The sequence below is a fragment of the Oryctolagus cuniculus genome, chromosome 5, assembly GCF_051225735.1.
Source record: "Oryctolagus cuniculus isolate XC-2025 breed Fujian yellow rabbit chromosome 5, ASM5122573v1, whole genome shotgun sequence".
NCBI lineage: Eukaryota > Metazoa > Chordata > Mammalia > Lagomorpha > Leporidae > Oryctolagus > Oryctolagus cuniculus.
The window spans coordinates 52,336,436-52,357,059 of NC_142871.1; the positions used below are offsets into that span (position 1 = coordinate 52,336,436).

A 20,624-nucleotide genomic window follows, 5' to 3' on the forward strand; every position below is an offset into this window, starting at 1 on the left:
TGTTCCCAGCACAGCATTATCTCTACCTTCTCTGTGGTCTTATAAAAGCACTAAGCTATGTGGCCACATAAAATTCTTTTACTATCTAGAAAAGATAATAATAATATTTATTATTAAGAGAATAACATAATGTGTTATAATATTAAATTTATGTTTTTTAATGCAAAATTCAAGAACTCAAGTCAGGGGCTAAATGATAGTGTTAACTCAAGTGTTTATTAGATTGTATCAAGATATATAATAAACTATCCAGTCTTTCCACCAACCCAGCATCAGGAGCCTCACATTTTAAATCTCTTCTACCTGCAACACACAAACACATGCCTAAACCCCCAAACAATTGCCTATGCACTGTCTTCACACAAATATTTTCAGAAAACTTTATTTTCTTTCAGAACATTGCAATGATCTTGATAGGTTCAGCCTGAACACCAAGAAGGGATTCAAATTTGTTCTCCCTATTCTTCCAACACCCTGGAGTTAGATGGACATTAATGGCTGCTTCTCATTTGATTTTTTAATGTCCTACATGAGTCAAACCCAACGGTATTCAACAAGAAAGGCCTACTGTTTGAATCTGTGTACACTTCATGTAATTTTACTGTGGGTCCAATCTTCTTTTTGAGCAGCTTTCCTAAAAGTGAAGCAGCCAAATTATGGGAATTTTAATTAGATCAGTTTGAAAATCTAACCAATTTTGTTACCTTTTTTTTTTTTCTAGTTTATTTAAATTGCCTCTTAGTGAGTTAGATTGAAAGGGAAGCAAGGGGCAGACATTTGACATAGTAGTTGAGATGTTGCTTGGGATACACACATCCCATATCAGAATGCCTGGGGCAGTGTCTTGGTTCTGCTCCCAATTCTAGTATTTCTGCTAATGTGACCCTGGGAGACAGCAGGTGATAGTTCAAGTGGTTGGATCCCTGCCACCCTTGTGGGAGACCTGGATTGAGTTCCAGAGTCCTGGCTTCAGCCACCCAGGCACAGCTGATGGGAATGAACCAGTGGATAAAAGATTGCACTCTCTCTCCCCCATCCCCTTTCAAATAAAGAATTTAGAAAGCATCATTTATAGAAAGGGAAGGGAAAGGAAGGGGAGGGGAGGGGGGGAGGGGAGAGGAGGGGAGGGGTGGGGAGGGGAGGAGAGGGAAAAGAGAAGAAAAGAAAAGAAAAGAGAAAAGAAGAAAAAAGAAGAGAAGAAAAAAGAAAAGGAAGGAAGGAGGGAGGGAGGGAGGGAGGGGAAGGAGAGAATATTAGCTCCACCACAGGCACCCAGAGGCCAGCCTGTGGCTCCTGGTTCACCACTGTAATCCAGCAATGCTCAACACAGAGTACACACTCAACAAATATTGAATCCAAATTTGACTGTATAAATGAAACAGTGAACAATGGACAGATATTTGTCCAATACGATTTAGAGCAGAGTACTTCACGCCTCCTCAGAGTCAGGGACAACCACAAACAGTAGCCCTGTCAATCTAAATCTAGATATAATATACATGATTTGGTTTTTAAAATCTATTAGGTGTTCATGCAGTTGTAGTGGGTTTCCCTAATTAATCTGTATAAAATGGAAAGCAGTCACAATGGGTGGTTTATAATTTTGGAACTTGAAAAATTACACATAAGGCATTTTTAAAAATTATCATATACATTTAAGTAAATAAGTTTAGAATTTAAATTTAATAAAAAACAATATTTTTTAAATTGAGTAATAGTCTACTTAAATTACACTCATTTTGCCAATGATTAAGGTCTGACATTTTCCTAAGAAAATATTTTCTAAATCATATTTCTTTTTATTAGTCACCTTGACACTTCTAATGGAATTTCTTCTTAACTACTGTACATTCCTGCTATGCCTGTATAAGAGCAACAAGGAGTGTAATGGGGATTTCATAGGAAACAATTTATTCACATGATTCCAGTATCTAGATATTTGGAAGCATCATGGTAGGCATGACATATAACAATTCGGATTATGAATGTTAATGTTTCAAATCCCTAGTTAGGTTTCTTTGTTAAAGATTCTTAAAAGTTATGTATTTGAGAGGCAGAGAGACGCAATAAGAGAAACATAGAGACAGAGCTCCCATACATTGGTTCATTCCCCAAATGCCTGCAATGGCCCAGGCTGAGATCAGCAAAAACCAGGAGCCAAATTCAATCCAGATCTCCCATATGAGTGGCAGAAATTCAAGTATTTGAGTCATCATCACTGTCTTCCTGGGTCTGCATCAGCAGGAAGCTGGAGTCAGGGGTGGAGCCAAGTCTCAAACCCAGACACTCTGATATGGGATGTGGGTGTCTTCCCCAGTGTCTTAGCTTTGACCTCAAGTACCCACACTCCAACTAGATTTTGAGTTCCCTCAATCCAAGAACTTTTTGCCTCATACTCCTCCAGAATAAGGGTCAGTATATAGAAACTGCTTAAGAATAGGTGAATATGTACTTTTATATGTCCATGCCACAGTCAGGAAATACGTGAAACATTTATATCACGTCTATGAAAGTTGAACTTCCTAAGCAAACTTCCTTAGAAACATAATCAAGAGGCCAGCATGGAACAGTGGGTTAAGCCATGGCTTAGGACATGCAAATCCCATTTTGGAATGCTGGTTCAAGTCCTAGCTCTCCACTTCTGACAGCTCCCTGATAATGCACCTGGGAAAGCAGAGGAAGATGGCGCAAGTACTTTGACCCCTGCCACCTACCCATGTGGGAGACATGGATGCAGTTCTGGGCTCCTGGCTCGGACTTGGTCCAGATCAGACTGTTGCAGTCATTTGGGGAGTGAGCCAGTGGATGGAATTTCTCTGTCTCTCTCTCTTTTTCTGTCTCTCTCTTTCCCACTTCTCTTCCTTTCAAATAAGGAAAATAAATCTTTAAAAAGAAAAACATAATCAAGAATGAGTATGTTTGAACAATGTACTGTGAGTGTTCATTGTCCTGAACTCAAATGAATAAGAAAGCTAACCTAAAACCCCATGGTGGTACTTTCACATTCTGCATTATAGTTTTATGAGAAATGGCAACTAAATAATAAATCATCTCTTTCATTAAGCAACTCTAGAACTACATGGGCAGCCAGCTCAATTTCCTATACCAGTTACTTCTACAGCAGTGTACAGTATAAAAATAGATATCTATTATGATGGCTCAACAGCAGGAAAGGATTTTGAGAAAGTAAAAGGTCAAAGAAAAATTACATCAAGACACATCCATTTTGTTACACATTAATTATTTGGAAATACATCACCTTTATCCAAGATAACCATATACTCCTTTTCTGTGAGCATTCATTTTTCTACCCACTATCCATAAACACAAGTGTACTGCCTGAAATTTTATTTTTATAAATGTGTCCTTTTAGTTAAAACAAATGTGCTGTTCAGACATCCTGTATTTACTATTGATTTTAGAAATGTCTGTTTTCAATCACACCACCCATTTTCATTTGGAATATTTTGTATCAATTATGCTTACTAGTAGCTGATCTCCTCTTTTCATTTTGACATCTGTTAGAAGGAGCAACTTGTAGAAAAGCCTCACTGTCAATTTCTCATTTGATAAAAAATGATCATTTAAATTATATGTTTTCATCAACTGACCTAATACCAACTTCAGGCAGAACCCTATTTCTTAGCAGCTATTCAACTGGTTCACAATGTACTGGCCACTTTCTTAGTAACTCAGAAAGGCTATACATACACATTTTGCCATCTTATATGGTAAGTTTTCCACCTACACACTGATTTCATTGAGGCTACCAGCCTTCCTGTGTATCATCCTTAGTGCTCTTTAATTTACAATTCAGAAAAGTTCCAGAAATTTCAAAATTAATAAAATAAATGTAAATTGAAAGTTAGTGTCAAGTCAAATAAGTAGATGGAGCAGGGTCACTAGTGGTTCTGTTTTAATGCTTAAACATCTCCACTCTATGACTCAAAAAGGCAGAAATCTCTTTCTAAATTGACACAATCCGATACATCTATGTCTTACTGGGAAAAAACGGTCAAGGCTAGAGATTCACAGGTGTGTGTGTGTGTGTGTGTGTGTGTGTGTTTTCCTAGTAGGTTTATTTATTTGAAAGAAAGGGTGAGAGTGTGAGAGAGAATCTTCCATCCACTGGATCACTCTGCAAATGGCCTCAACAGCAAGGTCCAGACAGGAGCCAGGAACCAGAAACTCCATGCTGGTCTCCCACATAGGCTGTAAGGGCCAAGGTCCCTAAGCCATCTTCCGATGCCTTCCCAGGCTCATTAGCAATAATCTGGATCAGAAGCAGAAGAGTCAGGGCTCAAACTAACACTCAAATATAAGATGCCAGCATCACAAGTAGTGGTTTAACCCATTGTGCCACAATACTAGCCCCAATTCACCGTTATTTTTGCTTAGGGCTGGAAATACAATATTCAAACAGGAACAGGTAAATACACAGGCAGAACACAAAACAAGCTTTCACTCATTTTATAAAAATATTTCACTAATTATTTTAAAGGAGAAAATTTTCATGCACTTTATAGATCAGTATCTACTCCTATAGGTTGCTTTAAAGAAAAAAAAAGATTTATTTATCCAAAAGTCAGAGTTACAGAGAGAGAGAAGAAGAGACAGAGAGAAAGATCTTCCACCCACTGATTCACTTCCCAAATGGCCACAATGGCTAAGAATGTGCCAGGTGGACACCAGGAGCCATGAGCTTCATCTGGGTCTCCTAGGCTAGGGGGTTGAGGGAGGGGAGTGCCCCAGGCACTTAGGCCATCCTCCACTGCCATCCCAGGCCATCAGTAGAGAACTGGATTAGATGGAGTAGCCAGACACGAATGGGCATCGCAGCCAGCAACTTTACCTGCTATGCCACAATACCAGCCCCAATATTCACTCCTATGTTTCTAAAAAATATGCTTAATCAGCAACCTCTGTGAGATCTTCTGTTGCCCCTGAAGTACTTTCTTTTTATCATATCTTTTTGTCTATGTGAGGGTAATAAATGCCACTCCACACACAAAAATAAATAAATAAGTAAATAAGAGTTTCTCATATTTTTTCCTTTTGTGAATCAATGCATTACTGCACATCTTTGGAAATTAAATAAGCAGTAATTACTATGCATTTAAATTACGAATTTCTTGTATCCCACTGCCAAAACAATTACTTTAAAATTTTTTCTTATTTATTTGAGAGACAGAGAGAGAGAGCATTCCCATCTACTGGTTCACTTCCTAAATGCTAGCAATGTCCAGATCTGGACCAGCAGCTGGTAACATAATTCAGATTTCCCATGTGAATGGCAGCAATCCAATTACTTGAACCATCACCACTGCCTCCAGGGTCAGCACTGGCTAGAAGCTGGAGTCAAGAACCAAAGGTATAACAAGACCTGCTTCCCGCACATGGGCTCTCTCTCCAGAACTTTCTCTCTCTTTCTCCTTCACCCTCTCTGTTGATCTCTCTCTCAACACCCCACCCCACTTCTTTGTCCCTTCCTCTGGCCTATTGGATTTCCCCCCTCAATAAACCTTTTTCCTTAAAAAGTACTCTTACATGGAACTAGGGCATCTTAACTGCTAGGTTAAACATCCATCCCACCAAAACAATCTTGAGTAGGACAAGAGAAAGAATGTGACCTGTCCCATCAACTGATTTTTAAAAATTACCTAGAATCTCCTCTTTCACCAGTGTCTTAGATACTATTATATTCTAATCTAATTGCTTCACAGAAAGGGAGTCAACAAGATGCCCCAACTGTCATTAACAAAATGTAGTAATTCAACCCCACAGGGAGCGGATATGGAGCTACACCAAGGAAATAAAATTATGCAGTACAATATGAGGCAATTCCATTAAGGTAACACTGCATTTTCATTCTAAGTTTCTTGAAAGAAAGTCCCTTTAATTAATTATTAATCAGTATTTCTATCTTGAACTCTCTCTAGGTAGACAGGATAAAGACAGCATATATGATTGCATTTCTTCCTCTGGGTTGGCAAGTAAGTGTGACCAAAGGCAAGCAATTCACCAGACTTGCCTGGTTCCAGGTTTAATATTTCTGGTCCCATTGCACCAGCCTACCTCTCAGCAACCCTCTTTTAGGATGCTAATAGTTGATGGTGGTACAGTGCCCCCATGCAGTCACTGAAAAGACCCCCCCAGGTAGCTCGCAGCAATAGAATGCTGCTGACTGTACATCTGCATGCCAAAAGTTGAAGACATACTTTTTATATTGGCTCCTTAATCTTAGATTAGGAATTACTTTCTCCTAAGAGTTAAGTTGCTACACACCAGGGATAGATGGATGGAAACAGCTGAAGACAATGGATAGGGCAATGTAAGTGAAGGAAACAGAAGGAGAAGGAGGAGGAGAAAGAGGCAAGGAAAAAAAAAAGGGGGGGGGGGACAGTAAGATCTTGAGTTTCCAGAAAACAAAGAAGCTTATGAATTGGCCCGAGTGGGACTGCCTAGTAGACCTTCCAACACACTGTGAGTGTTCACACCACAGGAGAGCTACATGTCAATACTAGCAAAGGATCTCTACAATTCCATACTATTTGGAATAGACTTGTATTTAGAATTTCATAGCTCAGCAGCCATTGCCAAGGCTCTCTCTCAGTGACACATCATGGCATAAAAGCCAAGTCCATTAGCATGCTAAAGAAATTGCTGTGGGGCTGGTCCTCTGCCTGAAGCGCTGGCATCCCATATGGGCTCCAGTTCTACTCTAGTCCCGGCTGCTCCTCTTCCAATCCAGCTCTCTGCTGTGGCCTGGAAAGGCAGTGGAGGATGGCCTAAGCACTTCGGCCCCTGCACCCACATGGGTGACCTGGGAGAAGCTCCTGTCTCCTGGCTTCTGGTCAGCGCAGCCATTTGAGGAGTGAAACAGAGGATGGAAGACCTTCCTCTCTGTCTCTCCCTCTCACTGTCGGTAACTCTCTCAAGTAAATAAAATCTTTAAAAAATTATTGCATTGAGAATTTAAAAATGTATGCCCATTGTTTTCAGTCTCCTTACCAAAGATACTCTTCAAAGACATAGCTTATCTTTACCCTTTAAGAAGGAGAAAAAGCCACTCAGTCAACACAAAACAGAATAGTGAAAATTCTGCTGAACTTTGAAAAATAAACCATTTTTTTTGTAATTCAACCTAAAAGCTATAACCCTAGAGTTCATAGATGTACCTAAGATGAAATGTCATGGACCCACCTAAGTCTGGGTTTCTCCTCTGTGTATTAGGAACAGTACAACTCATGCCACAGACCACAGAAGATTTTGGATCACACAAAGTTTTACCCATGATGTTTCAGTACTTCACTTTATTTTCCCATATTGCTCCCATAGACTCACATTAGACAACGAAAATGAGCTGAATAAGTGAATTTGAATTTGTGTAGTGTTTTCTTCAGTATTACGTAATTCTTAAAACCATGGTAAGGTAGGTAAGTCCAATATTATCCAACATAATTTACAGATAAAGAACCAGGACCCAGAAATAAATGGTTCTGCTGCCAGTCACAAGAGCTGGCCAGGAGCACAGGAATGACGACCACCTCATTCTCCTCATGCCTAACACAGTGATTTTGTTATTCTGGATGAAGGTTTGTCATATATTAAGAAATACCTGATAATTAAGCAGAGATAAATGAACTGCTATACTAAGGATTTTTCCTAGTTTGTAAGAAAAATCAATAATTAAAAACATATATAGTTTAAAAATTTAAATAGCCTATGCCAAGGCATCCGCAATTAAAAAATAAAACCACAAAGAACCCATACAATATTTACTGAGCCTTCATCATCTTGATTTAGTCTGCTAATTTCAAATGCAGTATTTTTGGAAGCTGTTCTAAGCTACAAACGGAAGATCTGACTTTCTATCAACAACTCACGTCTCTCTTCAGAGTGAATTTCTTCTTGCTCGATAATAAATGGAAACATATAAGTCAGCTAATATGCACTTTCAATCTTCACACGGAATTCTTGAATGGTTTGGAATTTGATATAACACAATTAAACCGTGCTCCCTAAATAAGGATACTTTTCCAAGCTTCTATTTTTGTATATGTTTTTGTGCTACTTCTAGAGCTATAGACTCCAGACAGTTCAATGTGAATTCCTTGGAGGAACCTCTGCTACCCCAAAAGTGCCACACAGAAACCTGTATGAACACAGCAACCGGAAGCGTTACCCCTACAGATGCATGGAAAAGCCCTCACGCACCTAAATAAAAACACATCACCCTTTCGCTTTGTGATTTGTGTGTGTGTGTCAAGTCATCAATCCTTTCCAGTTACTTAAGTGGAAAAGGTCGCTTTGACATCACAGCTGAGTCGGGGTGCCAGAGGGACCCCCATTTCACATTACCCCAGGTCCTCATCCTAAGATGCCTGGGTGGGTTCTTGGCGGATCCACCGCGCGAATTCCGGCAGTGGAGGCGCCAGCGACCCGCGAGCGCCTTCCCCCGCTTTAGCCAGCTTCGGAATAGCCCGGCGCCTCCTTCACGCAACATTTCGCACTTTGCGTGGGTCTGGCCCAGGCCTTAGCCTCCTTTTCCAGAGTCAGAGCGGCTACTGGGGCGCCCGGCAGGCAAGGTGGGTTCCCCTTCCATGGCCCGGGATGCAGCTGCGACCCCATCCCCTGCAAGGGGGCCGTAGGCGCCGGGGCGGGGCAGGCAGCAGCTCCAGGCCGGCGACTTCCACCCTATCTGCGCAGCCCCGCGCCTTCCCGCCTCCGCCCCGGCCCGTCCCCGTCCCGGGTCCCCTGAGCCCAGAACTGGGGTACAAATGGGAAAGGGAAGTGAAACGAAACGTGTGAATGAGGGCGCGAGTGCGGGCACGCACCGGGCTGCCTGAGACGAAAATCCCCGCCTCTCCGCGAACTCGTTCCTCGGACCAGCCCGCAGCTCCGCACCCCAGGGCTCCCAGCGCTGGGACAAAGCTATCACGGCCTCTTAGGGAAGGCAGGGCGTGTTACCCGAGCTGCTCCGTCTCCCACGACACCGACCCAATCCCAAAGGACACAGGGCCGTCCGAGGGACAAGGGGAGCCCCGGGGCCGGGCGCCCGCAGTCCCGGGCCCCCGCTTCTCGCCGGGCGCCGCTGCTCACCTGTTCAGCACTTTGCGGATCCTCTGGCGCACGCCAGCCCGAGAGGAAGCGGACAGGCTCCCGCCGCCGCCACCGCTGCCCTCGGCTGGCAGGTTCTCGATGGTGGTCACCACATGGTTCGGTGGGGCTGGCGGCGGCGGCGGCTGCAGCTGCTGCTGCGGCGGTTCGGGGGGGATCATCGCGGCGGAGGCGGCAACGCTGTGGTGATCAGAACGCAGCCGGGCGCATCGTGCGCCAGCTCTGGGCCCGGGAACACGCAGAGAACCCGGCCGAACGGCCCGGCCCGGGAGGCGGTGCTGCCTGCGAAGCGGTGAGGCGGGGAGGCACCCGCGGCTACGACTGCCGCCGCCCAGCCCACCACTCACTCTCCAGTCCCAGTGCGCGCAGATCTCGCTCTGGCGCCGGTGCAGCCGCTGCCTCCCCGCCCTGGCTCTTCCTGAGCCGCGTCCCCAAGTCCTGGCACGCCCCGCAAAGTGGCTGCGACGGGTGTCGCCCGGGAGCGCAGAGCTGCTGATCAGCTCTGGGAGCCCTGCGGAGAGAGGGGATGGGGCCCTGGGCTTCGCCTCGTCTCCGCGCGCCCAGGTCTGCCTTCACCTCAGCCTGTGCACCACTCGTAGCAGAGCTGAGCTGCCGTCTGTGTCTCACCGAGTGAGAGACCAAGAATGAACCTCCACAGCCGGGCGGGGGCGCAGCGGTGGCGGCGGGGGACAAGGGCGGGAGCCCTGCGTGCTCCGCTCTCGCCAGAGGGCGCTCCGTGGTGCCTTATCGCCCCCAACTCCTAATCCGCTGTCCACAGAGGGCCACAATCTGGGTGCTGGTGATTGTTTTGGTTTGGGGTTTGAGTGGTTGTTTGGTCTTTTTTTTTTTTTTTTTTTTTTTTTTTTTTTTTTTTTGGATGTAGCTGAGATTAGACAGTCTCTCTGGAGTTGGAGGGAACCCTTCGCTCTTGGCGAGGCTCCACAGAATCTAGCACCATCCGCCCAGGACAGCAGCAGGACCCTCCAAGACAGGTGCTGACCACAGATGAGAAACCAAATTGAACATGCTAGATACGAACCCTGCGTTCACCATAGTGGGCCTGGAGGAAGGGGCATGGCAAACAGCTTCTCCCAAAGAATCCATGCTGGGAACCGGGTAAAGCATTTCAGACCAACCCAATGCGTGGGGGCAATGTAGCAATGAAGTACAGGAAGGAAGATTCCAGCTCTAGTGGCATCTGAAACTTGGCACCTTAGACACTAAGGAATGTGCTTAAACTCTGAGACATTCTCTATGGAAAGGAGTTCATGTCTTTCTTCCATGGGTGTTGTAAGAGGTAAATGAAGTAAACACTCGGGGTTGGGAGGGGGATCTCCAGTGTCCTCCCCCTCCCAAAAGGAAAACCCTTTGTGTCTTCCACAGAAATCTAGATCTTACCAAGGTCATATTCCTACCAAAGGAAACCAACCGTCTGACCAACCTATACCTATACCTAACGATTCAGATCCCAATTAGCAATTATTGAGAGAAATTTTTCAAAATTGTCCTTGATTCAGATTGATTGGATGGGAATCTGGAGTGAAAAATGGCATGCATTTTTTTAAAAAAATAATGTTGCAGTTCAGTGCAGTGTGGGGAATTAATTGCCCTGAGTATCCTTAAAAGGTACACAAAGGCACACAAAGGCATGCTGATACCACCACTGAAAATAAAAGCTTTGGAAACCAGCAAATAAAAACCTGATGATAGGCTTTGCAATAAGAGAGAGGGGATAGGGAGAAAATAACTTAAATGGGCAATGTTCTCTTAGTAGAATGGGGAGGGAAAGAGAGCATAACAAGAAAATGAGATTAATAGCAAGTAAACTCATACCTTCAAGGATGTTGGGAGTCCTTTCATATAAAAAACGTGAAGAAAAAGAGATGTACACAAATTCCAATCTATATTTCAATTTGCACAAAACTTAGTTACTACTTGCAGTATCCCTAAGTTCTCTTTCTACAAAAATTAACCCAAATTAGAACATTTTCCATTTGATAGTGAATACAATGCACCTTTCCTTCTCAACAATTTCTCATTCCCAGATTTTTCCACTTCATATCTGCACAGGACATTCTGAAGAATTATCACAAACAAGATGGAAGCCTATAACCTTGTGGGCATTAAAATTCCAATAGTCCACAGTGGACTTGCCCTTGGAGGATCCACCAAATATAGCAGACATGAATAAAATGCACTTCAGCTGAACCTGGCAGCAAATCATGCTGGAAGTCTCTCTATTAAAACAATGCTTATGGTGATTTCAGGTGTCTGCCTTGAACGACTGGTTGCTTCAGTGCCCTCTCCCTTCGCATTTGGCTTGCTTCCCCTGGAGTGTTTTTGGCACGTCACAACTTGGTGCTCTGTCTGCACTTCAATGCCTGCATTTGCATCTGGTCATTTCTCTAGAGGGAATACTGAATCCAAATGATGGAAATCAACAGTGAATCAGGAGAGGAGAACACAAAGATGAGAGAAGGGTAAGATGAGAGGTAAAAACTTTCAATCTCACTGGTAAGAAGAAACCTCAAAGCAGTTGCAAGCCTTATGTTTTTATTACTCCATATTGTAGAGGGATATGGCATCAGATCTCTCCTTATCCTCTGATTCTGTGCTCCATGCTCATCTCTCATCTCTTAGGAAGTAGCTAACTAGCATCTGGGAGATGGAGAAACAGATAACAAAAGTACAAATAGCATAGTAGTATATCTGACACGGTCTTAGAAAGATGTGAGAACACCCTGTTTCCATTTTCTTGCTCCTTGGCCTCAAAAATCCATCTTTCATAAACTGTAATTGAAAGGAGAGGGGAATAATGTGACAGCTTTGTTTTAGTGGTGGCGCATGGATCCAGGGTCACACTGCTCAGTTAACATCTTCCTGAACAGTTGTGGTTAGTGACACAATGGTATTGTAAAATTTCCATTCCACAAAGAGTTCCTCCATTCCTACCATTATGCCACCTGGATTTCTCTTAAGACATATACTTATTGTGTCAAATTCCTTAAGGAAGCAGAATTTAGCTATCACCTTCTTTTAGTGTTGCTCCTTTTGAAAACATTACCGGTAACGCACGTAGTGCACAGCAGTATATTGCCTGGGTTTCAGAGTATAGTCACCAGGCATTTTGACTAATCTGCTTAACATAGACCGGCCTGTGCATTGTGATGCATAAAAGCTATGGAAACATGCTCCAAAAGTGACTGATGATCCTCCCCAAATTGCTGAGCAGTTGCCTGGAATTGCTTATGCTACTGCAAATGCCCAGTAGCCCATATACTTTCCTTGTGTCATTCTCTTAATCTTTTTTTTTTCTCTCCTAAGTCTGGTAGAGTCTAAACAAATTCAATGCACTGCATCTACAATAATAGAGCTTCAGGGTTTTAATTCACATAATTGAACTCCCATACAAGGGAAGAAATCGAAGCAAAACTGGTTTGAAATTTAAAGGAAGATGAGTAGGGTGGGCAGACCTTTAAATCTATATCCAAGAAGTCTATAAAATAATTGAGCGATCAAAGCACAGAACTTCAGTGAACATTCATTATCAATGAAAATGTAAATGGCATTTATGGATGTGAAAAATACGTACAGAGCAAGAGATTTTAAAGACTATTCACGGATTTTAGACCATGTTTCAGTCTATTTTTGTTTTTTGTTTTTGTTTTGCATCTTGGAAACTTATTCCTTTGGGAGGAAATCCAGAACACTGCAGGTCTATAATTGACCCTTTCTGCTAATTGAGCTGGAGGATTAGAGGAGATTAGTGATGTTAATTATGAATAAGGGCTAATTTTACAGTCAGACTATATAAAATTTCTAAATATTATGTGCAAACTGTTCCATTTCCCAAAACCTTTGTCAAGGCTACATGGTAAATCTCAGTCAAAAGGATGCTTATCATATTCAGCAAAGCACCTCAATCAGTAATAGCAGTTTCTTCTAATGGGTCAATATTGTTTTAATGACCCATGATATTAGCAAAAAACCTGTGGATTTTTTCCTATTTAAATATAATCAGTTATCAATTATATTGAATAGGGGAGAAAAACCCTCATATAAACCTCTGTTGTCAGTGTCAGCTGATAAGTTCTTAATCCTCCAAAGTATTGATGCAAAATTTGGAGTAAAATTGTAGTGACACATCATTGGCTGGATAGGTAACATGCTGCAGTAGAAATCAGAACCAAAACAAACTCAGTTCCAAATTCCAGCTGTATTAACTGGCTGCATAAATTTTAGGCAATTCTCAAACTTTCAGATCATTAGTTTTCTCATCTCTAAAAACATGGATTTGGGCCAGTATTGTGGCACGGCCAGTTAAACCATCACCTGGGATGCTAGCATCCCATATGGGTGCCAGTTCGAGTTCCAGCTGATCCACTTCTCTGTTGATCCAACTCCTTGCTAATGTACCTGGGAAAGCAGTGGAAGATGCTTGAGCCCCTGCCTTCATGTGGAAGACCCAAATGGAGTTCCAGTCTCTTGACTTTGGCCTGGCCCAGCCACTTCTTTGTGGCCATTTGGGGAGTGAACCAGCAAATGGAAGATCTCTCCCTCTCTCTTTGTAAGGTATATTTAAATAGTTTTAAAAGATTTGGTCTAAATCTAGACATGATGGAGTCATTGGTATTGAAATTGGCTTTCTCTTTGAACAAATGTAAAAACCTAGATAAAATATTGGATAGTAGTGAATGGAAAGCTATGATTCTTCAGGGAAAGGAAACACATTAGGAATGAAGCATAGTAGATGAACCCTGTATTCATTCTAGCTTTCACCCTGAGGTTCCAAGCTAACATGCAAGGAAACAGGACCATCAGAGTGGCAGTCACCAAATTCAGTGCTGCAAAGACAACAGGGATTTGGTAGCAGAATTCTAAAAAGTAAGCTTTGAAGAGAAGAAACCTAAACACTGAAAAGTCCTCTCAGGGCCCACTCCTAACGTTGTGCCCTGCCAAGATTCTGGATAAGCAATCAATCAATCAATAAAAATTTAAAAACAAGCTGTTGGGAAGCCAGAGAGCTAAACAGAAATTTCAGAAGCAGCCAGTGCTAGGAGGGACAGAAGTCACCTCTTAAGTTCAACTATGTCAAAACTACTTGGTAAGCTCCCAAATAGTTGGTAGAGACCCCAAAAAGACCACACCAGTGATGTAAAGACCATATTACATCAGTTACAGCTATGCCCTAGGCTAAGGATAAAAACACACACTTTCCCTAGTGTTACCTGAAGTCAAACCTCACCAAGATAAAGATGACACACTGGCAATCTGGTTGCTTTCCATATTAAAATCTAATGCTCTTTTTGAGAAAGATACTATCACCCAAAAGTTCTTTAATCTATATCCACAATATCAGTAATTAATCAGAAATTAGTCATAGATGCAAATAAGCAGGAAAAAAAACATGACCAACAATATATAGTAGGAGTTAACAAATGTTTTCTAAAGAGGCTAAACAACTATTCTTGGATTTACAAAGACCATCCAGTATCTGTTGCAGCTATTCTGTTGCATCTTCTCTGCAGTTGTATGGGAATATGTCCATTAACAATAGGGAAATCAATAAATGTGGTTGTGTTTCAATAAAATTGGATTAATAGACGGGCACTAAAATTTGAGTTTCATGTTTTTTACATGTCAAGAAATATTATTCTTGTGTGTGTATGTGTGTGTGTGTGTATGTATATTTAACCAATTAGAAATGTAAAAGCTGTTCTATGAAGAGCCCATGAGAGTATTTTAGGCATGGAAAGCCAAGACAGCCTGGAAAAAAAAAAAAAGAAGACCTAAATGGAAGATCTCTGCAAATGAGATCCCAGTGGAAAGAACAGGCCATCAAAGTAGGAGGTACCTTTCTTTGAAGGGAGGAGAGAACTTCCACTCTGACTATGACCCTCTCGGAATAAGATTTAAGTCAGTGAACTCAAAAGGCTTCCATAGCCTTGGCAACTCATGACTAGAGCCTAGGGAGATTACTGATGCCATAAACAAGAGTGTCAAATTGGTAAGTCAACAACAGGAGTCACTGTGTACTTACTTCTCATGTGGGATCTGTCCTTAGTGTGTTGTCCAATGTGAATTAATGCTATAACTAGTACTGAAACAGTATTTTACACTTTGTGTTTCTGTGTGGGTGCAAACTGATGAAATCTTTACTTAATATATACTGAATTGATCTTCTGTATATAAAGAGAATTGAAAATGAATCTTGATGTGAATGGAATGGGAGAGGGAGCAGGAGATGGGAGGGGTGTGAGTGGGAGGGAAATTATGGCGGGGGGGAGAACCATTGTAATCCATTAACTGTACTTTGAAAATTTATATTTACTAAATAAAAAAACAAACAAAAAAATGTAAAAGCTATTCTAGATTTAGGAGCTATATCAAAACATACTAACAGCCAATATAAATATAGATGTGAAAATTCTCAAAAAAATTAACAAACTAATTCCATATAAAGAGGATTAGGTATATGATCAATGAAATTTATCCTAAGGAAGCAAGGTTAGTTCAGCTTTGGAAAATCATTTAATGTCATGTATCACATTTTTATAATAAAGAAAAAATTTTCAGTCAAGGTTGATAAGATTCAACATCTATGCATTATAAAATCTCTCAAAAACTTGTAAGAGAAAGAATGTCCTGAATCAAAATAAAAGTATTTACAAACACTTACAGTGAAAAATCTTATTTAAAGACTAAATGTGCCCAAGATCAGGAAAAAGCCAATATCTGCTCACATCACTTTTATTCAACACTGCTAGAGGATCTAGCCAGTCCAGTCAGCAACAACAATAAAGAAATAGAAGCCATTCAAAAAGGAAAGGCAAAAGGATACTGATCCCCAGTCCTAGATGGTATGAAACTTTATAGGGACTACCCTAAGGAATAAAAAAAAGTGCTACTAGAATTAGTAGGAAAGAAGATCAACAAGAAAGTATCAATTTCTTTTATATATAACAGCGATGAACAATCTGCAGATGAAATTAAGATAATTCCACTTATACTAGCAAAAAAAATAAAATATTTAGACATAAATTTAATGACTGTAGTACCAAGAAAAACATAAAATAGTACCACAATAAAAAATCTAGTGAAAAGGAAATACATTCCATGTTCATGAATTGGAAGACATATGTTGTCATGATGGCAATACTCCTCAAATTGATCTACATATTCCTAACAATTCCCACTTAAAAATATGTGAAGCTCTTTTGCAGAAACTGACATGCTATTCCTAAAGTATACAGAGGAATACAAAGTGCTTTGCATAGTCAAAATAATTTTCTCTCTTTGTCTTCAAAGTAGATGAAAATAATAAACAAATTTCTTTTAAAGATTTATTTATTTATTTATTTGAAAGGCAGAGTTACACAGAAGCAGAAGCGGGGAGATAGGGAGAGAGGTCTTCCATCCATTGGTTCACCCTCTGAATGGCCGCCGGATTCTGTCCCAGTTGCCCCTCTTCCAGGCCAGCTCTCTGCTGTGGCCAGGGAGTACAGTGCAGGATGACCCAAGTGCTTGGGCCCTGCACCCCATGGGAGACCAGGATAAGTACCTGGCTCCTGCCATTGGATCAGTGCGGTGCGCCGGCCGCAGTGCGCCGGCCGGGGCAGCCATTGGAGAGTGAACCAATGGCAAAGGAAGACCTTTCTCTCTGTCTCTCTCTCTCACTGTCCACTCTGCCTGTCAAAAAAAAAAAAATTAGTGAAAAAATGAAATTAAAAGGAAAAGGTTAAAAAAGAAAGAACTTAAGAGAATGATAATTGCTAACTCTCACAATAACCAAGGTTTGTTCAGGCAAGAGTTGAAAATCATAGCTCACTATCTAAGCTTTCAATCGTCTTTGCTACCCCAAGATACTGAATTTTTACCTACGTAAATTTGTAACTATATATGTGTGATGAAAGGATAAATGTTACAAATATATTTCAGAGGACAGGTAAGAAAAGCTAAACTCACAGCTTTCACAATAAGAAGTCAATAGAAGAATCAAAGGAAAGTGACTTTCTCTCATGAAAGAGAAAATGGTCAAGGGAGCACTACTATTTTGCTTAACAAACTTTGTAGAACTATTTGACTCTTTAAACCATGTGCAGGAAGAACTTTCAAAGAAAAACATTAAAAGGAGAGAGAGACAGGAAAATACAGAAACATAGCCCAGAGAGATTTTTTTTTCTCTTCATTGAACTTTGGTATTGTTAAGACACATTCTAGAAGAGACTGCAGCAAAGGGAGAGAAGCAGGAGTTGATATAAAGCGCTAGAATGGTTTCTTATTTAAGCTAGCAAATAAATGTCTCAGAAAATCTGCAAGCAGACCCATTAATTTGCTAACCTTTGTAGGCAATGATTTTTTTTAATAAGAACTCAAAAGTGCAGGCAACAGAAGTAAAACTAGATAAATGGTATTATATCAAACTCAGAAGCTTCTGTATAACAAAAGAAACAATCAATAGAGGCAAGAGACAACAGACAGAATAGGAGAAAATATTTACAAGATGCTTATCTGACAAATAATTAAATTCCATAATATAAAATGAATCCCAAAAATTCAACAACAAAGAACAACCAAGCCAGTTAAGAAATGGACAAAGAACCTGAAAAGATGTTTCTCAAAACAAGAAATATAGGGCCAATGCTGCGGCTCACTTGGCTAACCCTCCGCCTATGGCGCCGGCACCCCAGGTTCTAGTCCCGGTTGGGTGCCGGATTCTGTCCCGGTTGCTCCTCTTCCAGTCCAGCTCTCTGCTGTAACCCGGAAGGCAGCGGAGGATGGCCCCAGTGCTTGGGCCCTGCACCCTCATGGGAGACCAGGAGGAAGCACCTGGCTCCTGGCTTCGGATCAGCGCAACGTGCTGGGTGTGGAGGTCATATGGGGGGTGAACCAACAGAAGGAAGACCTTTCTCTCTGTCTCTCTCTCACACTAACTCTGCCTGTCAAAACAAAAAACAAAAAACAAAACAAAAACAAAAAAACAAGAAATATAAATAGCCAATAAATATATGAAAAAATGCTCAACACCAATAGCCATCAGAGAAGTGTAAATCAAAACTGTGATGAGATATTACTTCACCCCAGTTTCAATGACTATTGTCAATACAAAATAGGGGCTGGTGTTGTGAATCAGCAAGTTAAGCTGCCACCTGTGATACTGAAATCCCATATGAGCACTGGTATGAGTCCTGGCTGCTCCACTTGCAATCCAGCTCCCTGCTAATAAGCCTGGGAAAGCAGAGGAAAATGGCCCAAGTGCTTGGGTCTCTGCCTCCCATGTGGGAGACCTGAATGAAACTCCTGGCTCCTGGCTTCTGACTCCTGGCTTCAATTGACCCAGCCTTGGACACTGCTCACTCGCTCGCTCGCATGCTCTCTCTCTCCCTCTCTGTAACTGTGCCTTTCAAATAAATAATTGGATCTTAAAAAAAAAAAAAAAAGACAAAATAACAAATGCTGGTAAAGATGTGGAGAAAGAGAAACTTTTGGACACGCTGGTGGAACTGTTAATTAATACATCCACTATGGAAAACAGTGTAGGGCCAGCACTGCGGTGTAGAGAGTAAAGCTGCTGCCTGCAGTGCCAGCATCCCATATGGATGCCGGTTCAAGTCCTGGCTGCTCCACTTCCGATGATCCAGCTCTCATATTGCCTGGGAAAGCTGTGGACGATGGCCCAAGTCCTTGGCCCCTGCATGCATGTGGGAGACCTGGAAGAAACTCCTGGCTCCTGGCTTCAGATCAGCCCAGCTCCAGTCACTGTGGACATTTGGGGAGTGAACCAGTGGATGGAAGACCTCTCTCTGCCTCTGTAACTCTGCCTTTCAAATAAATAAATAAATCTTGTTTTAAAAAAGTATAAAGATCCCATTAAAAACTAGAAATAGAATTGCCTTATGATATAGCAATTCCACTATTTGATATGTATTCAAAATACACAAAATCACTGTGTCAGAGAGTTACATGCACTGCCATGTTTACTGCAGCACTTATCAGAATAGCCAAAATATGGACTCAATCAAGCCATCCATCAACAGGTGAATTGATAAAGAAATTGTGGTATATATAGATAATGAATATTATTCAGCTATTTAAGAAACTCAAATTCTGTCATTTGCAACAAAGTGGTCAGAGCCAGAAGACATTATATTTAATGAAATAAGCTAGACACAGAAAAACTAATAACCCATATTCTCCCTCATATGTGGAAACTAAAAATAGCCACCCCAAATATAGAGTAGTGATTACTAGAGGCTGGAAGGGGTAGAGTCAGATCAAAAGAATAAGCTTCTAGTGTTACACAGCCTAGTGACTATAGCTCACAATAAACGATTGTATATTTTATGAGCAAATGGAAGACAGGAGCTCTAAGGTTTCATTCATAAAGTAATGGCTATTAGAGGGAAATGCTGATTACCCTGATTCAGTCATTACACATAATATACATGTATTGAAGTGCTGCACTTTATAAATATGCACAATTGTTGCAATGAGACATTTTTATTAAAAAATATTCTCTAATCTATTCTCTAGAGATGTCTCTCTCTTTTTCATTAATAAACCTTCAATTTCCCAATAGATAAGTTCAGCAGCAATTCAACAAATACTTTCTTTTTTTAAAGTTGACATAAAATGATAGAATATTAAATAAAAAATACGTCAAGTTTTTCTAGTTAACATCCTTTATCAGCAAAGTGAAGAAGACAGGAAAATAGTAAACACATTTTTTTTCTTTACAAAAGTTAAGCATGATTGAATTTATTCATTCAGCTGAATGTAGTAGATTTTACTTTTCCCTTTAGGCTTGTACAAGTCAATAGGCTGTTAAAGTCATGGGAATAAGTTGTCATATGTTGTATATCTTTCCAATTGAATTGCTCAACATTAAAAAGTGAATAGCCTACCTCAAGCCCAGTAAAAATTTCTCTTGTATTTCTAAACTCTTATTTGAAAGCATTTCTACTATTCTTCCAAATAAATATTTAAATACAGTTGTGTTGGTCTTGTTGACCTGAAATTCCAAGTGAGCTCACAATTTTGTGCCCAATAACAGTGTCATATTTTGTGACTCAGACTTTATGATGCTGTATTTTCTACTTGGTGATAAACTTCATAGAGGTTCAATGACAAATTCAGATATGGTAAAGCCTTTGTGAAGGTCAGAAAACCCTGTAAGTATTATTTGTCACCTGTATATTGATCTAGTTCTAAAATAACACCCTGGGGCAGGCATTTTCCCTAGCAGCTAAGATGTCAGTTAGGATACCTGTGTCCCATATCAGTGAGCGGGCTTCAGTCCTCAGCTCTGGCTCCTACTCCAGCCTCAGGCCATAGTGGACATTTGGGGAGTGAATCAGTGGAAGGGGAATGATTCTCATTCTCTCTCTCTCACTCACTCTCTCGCTCTCACTCTCGCTCTCCCCCGCCCTCTTACCTTTCAAAACAAGAAATTTTTAGAAATTGAAGTTAAATAATGCCTGTGTCACCACTGAGGTTTTCCTTGG

General features: G+C 41.2%; 1 protein-coding gene across 3 annotated transcripts in view; it reads right to left on the bottom strand.

Annotated features, from left to right (window-relative positions):
- The window catches only part of SLC35F1 (solute carrier family 35 member F1), a 586,228-nt gene that overhangs the window by 453,023 nt on the left and 112,581 nt on the right, over positions 1-20,624 (bottom strand). For 2 of the 3 annotated variants that reach the window (XR_016234523.1, XM_002714777.6), the window contains exon 1: positions 9,103-9,775. The exons of the other annotated variant lie outside the window; for it this stretch is intronic. Coding sequence is in view for 1 of the 2 variants with exons in the window: in XM_002714777.6 (XP_002714823.1) it covers positions 9,103-9,281 (179 nt within the window). In the remaining variant the exon portion in view is untranslated. Of the gene's footprint in view, positions 1-9,102; positions 9,776-20,624 lie in introns of those variants that run through there. 3 annotated transcript variants of the gene reach the window in all.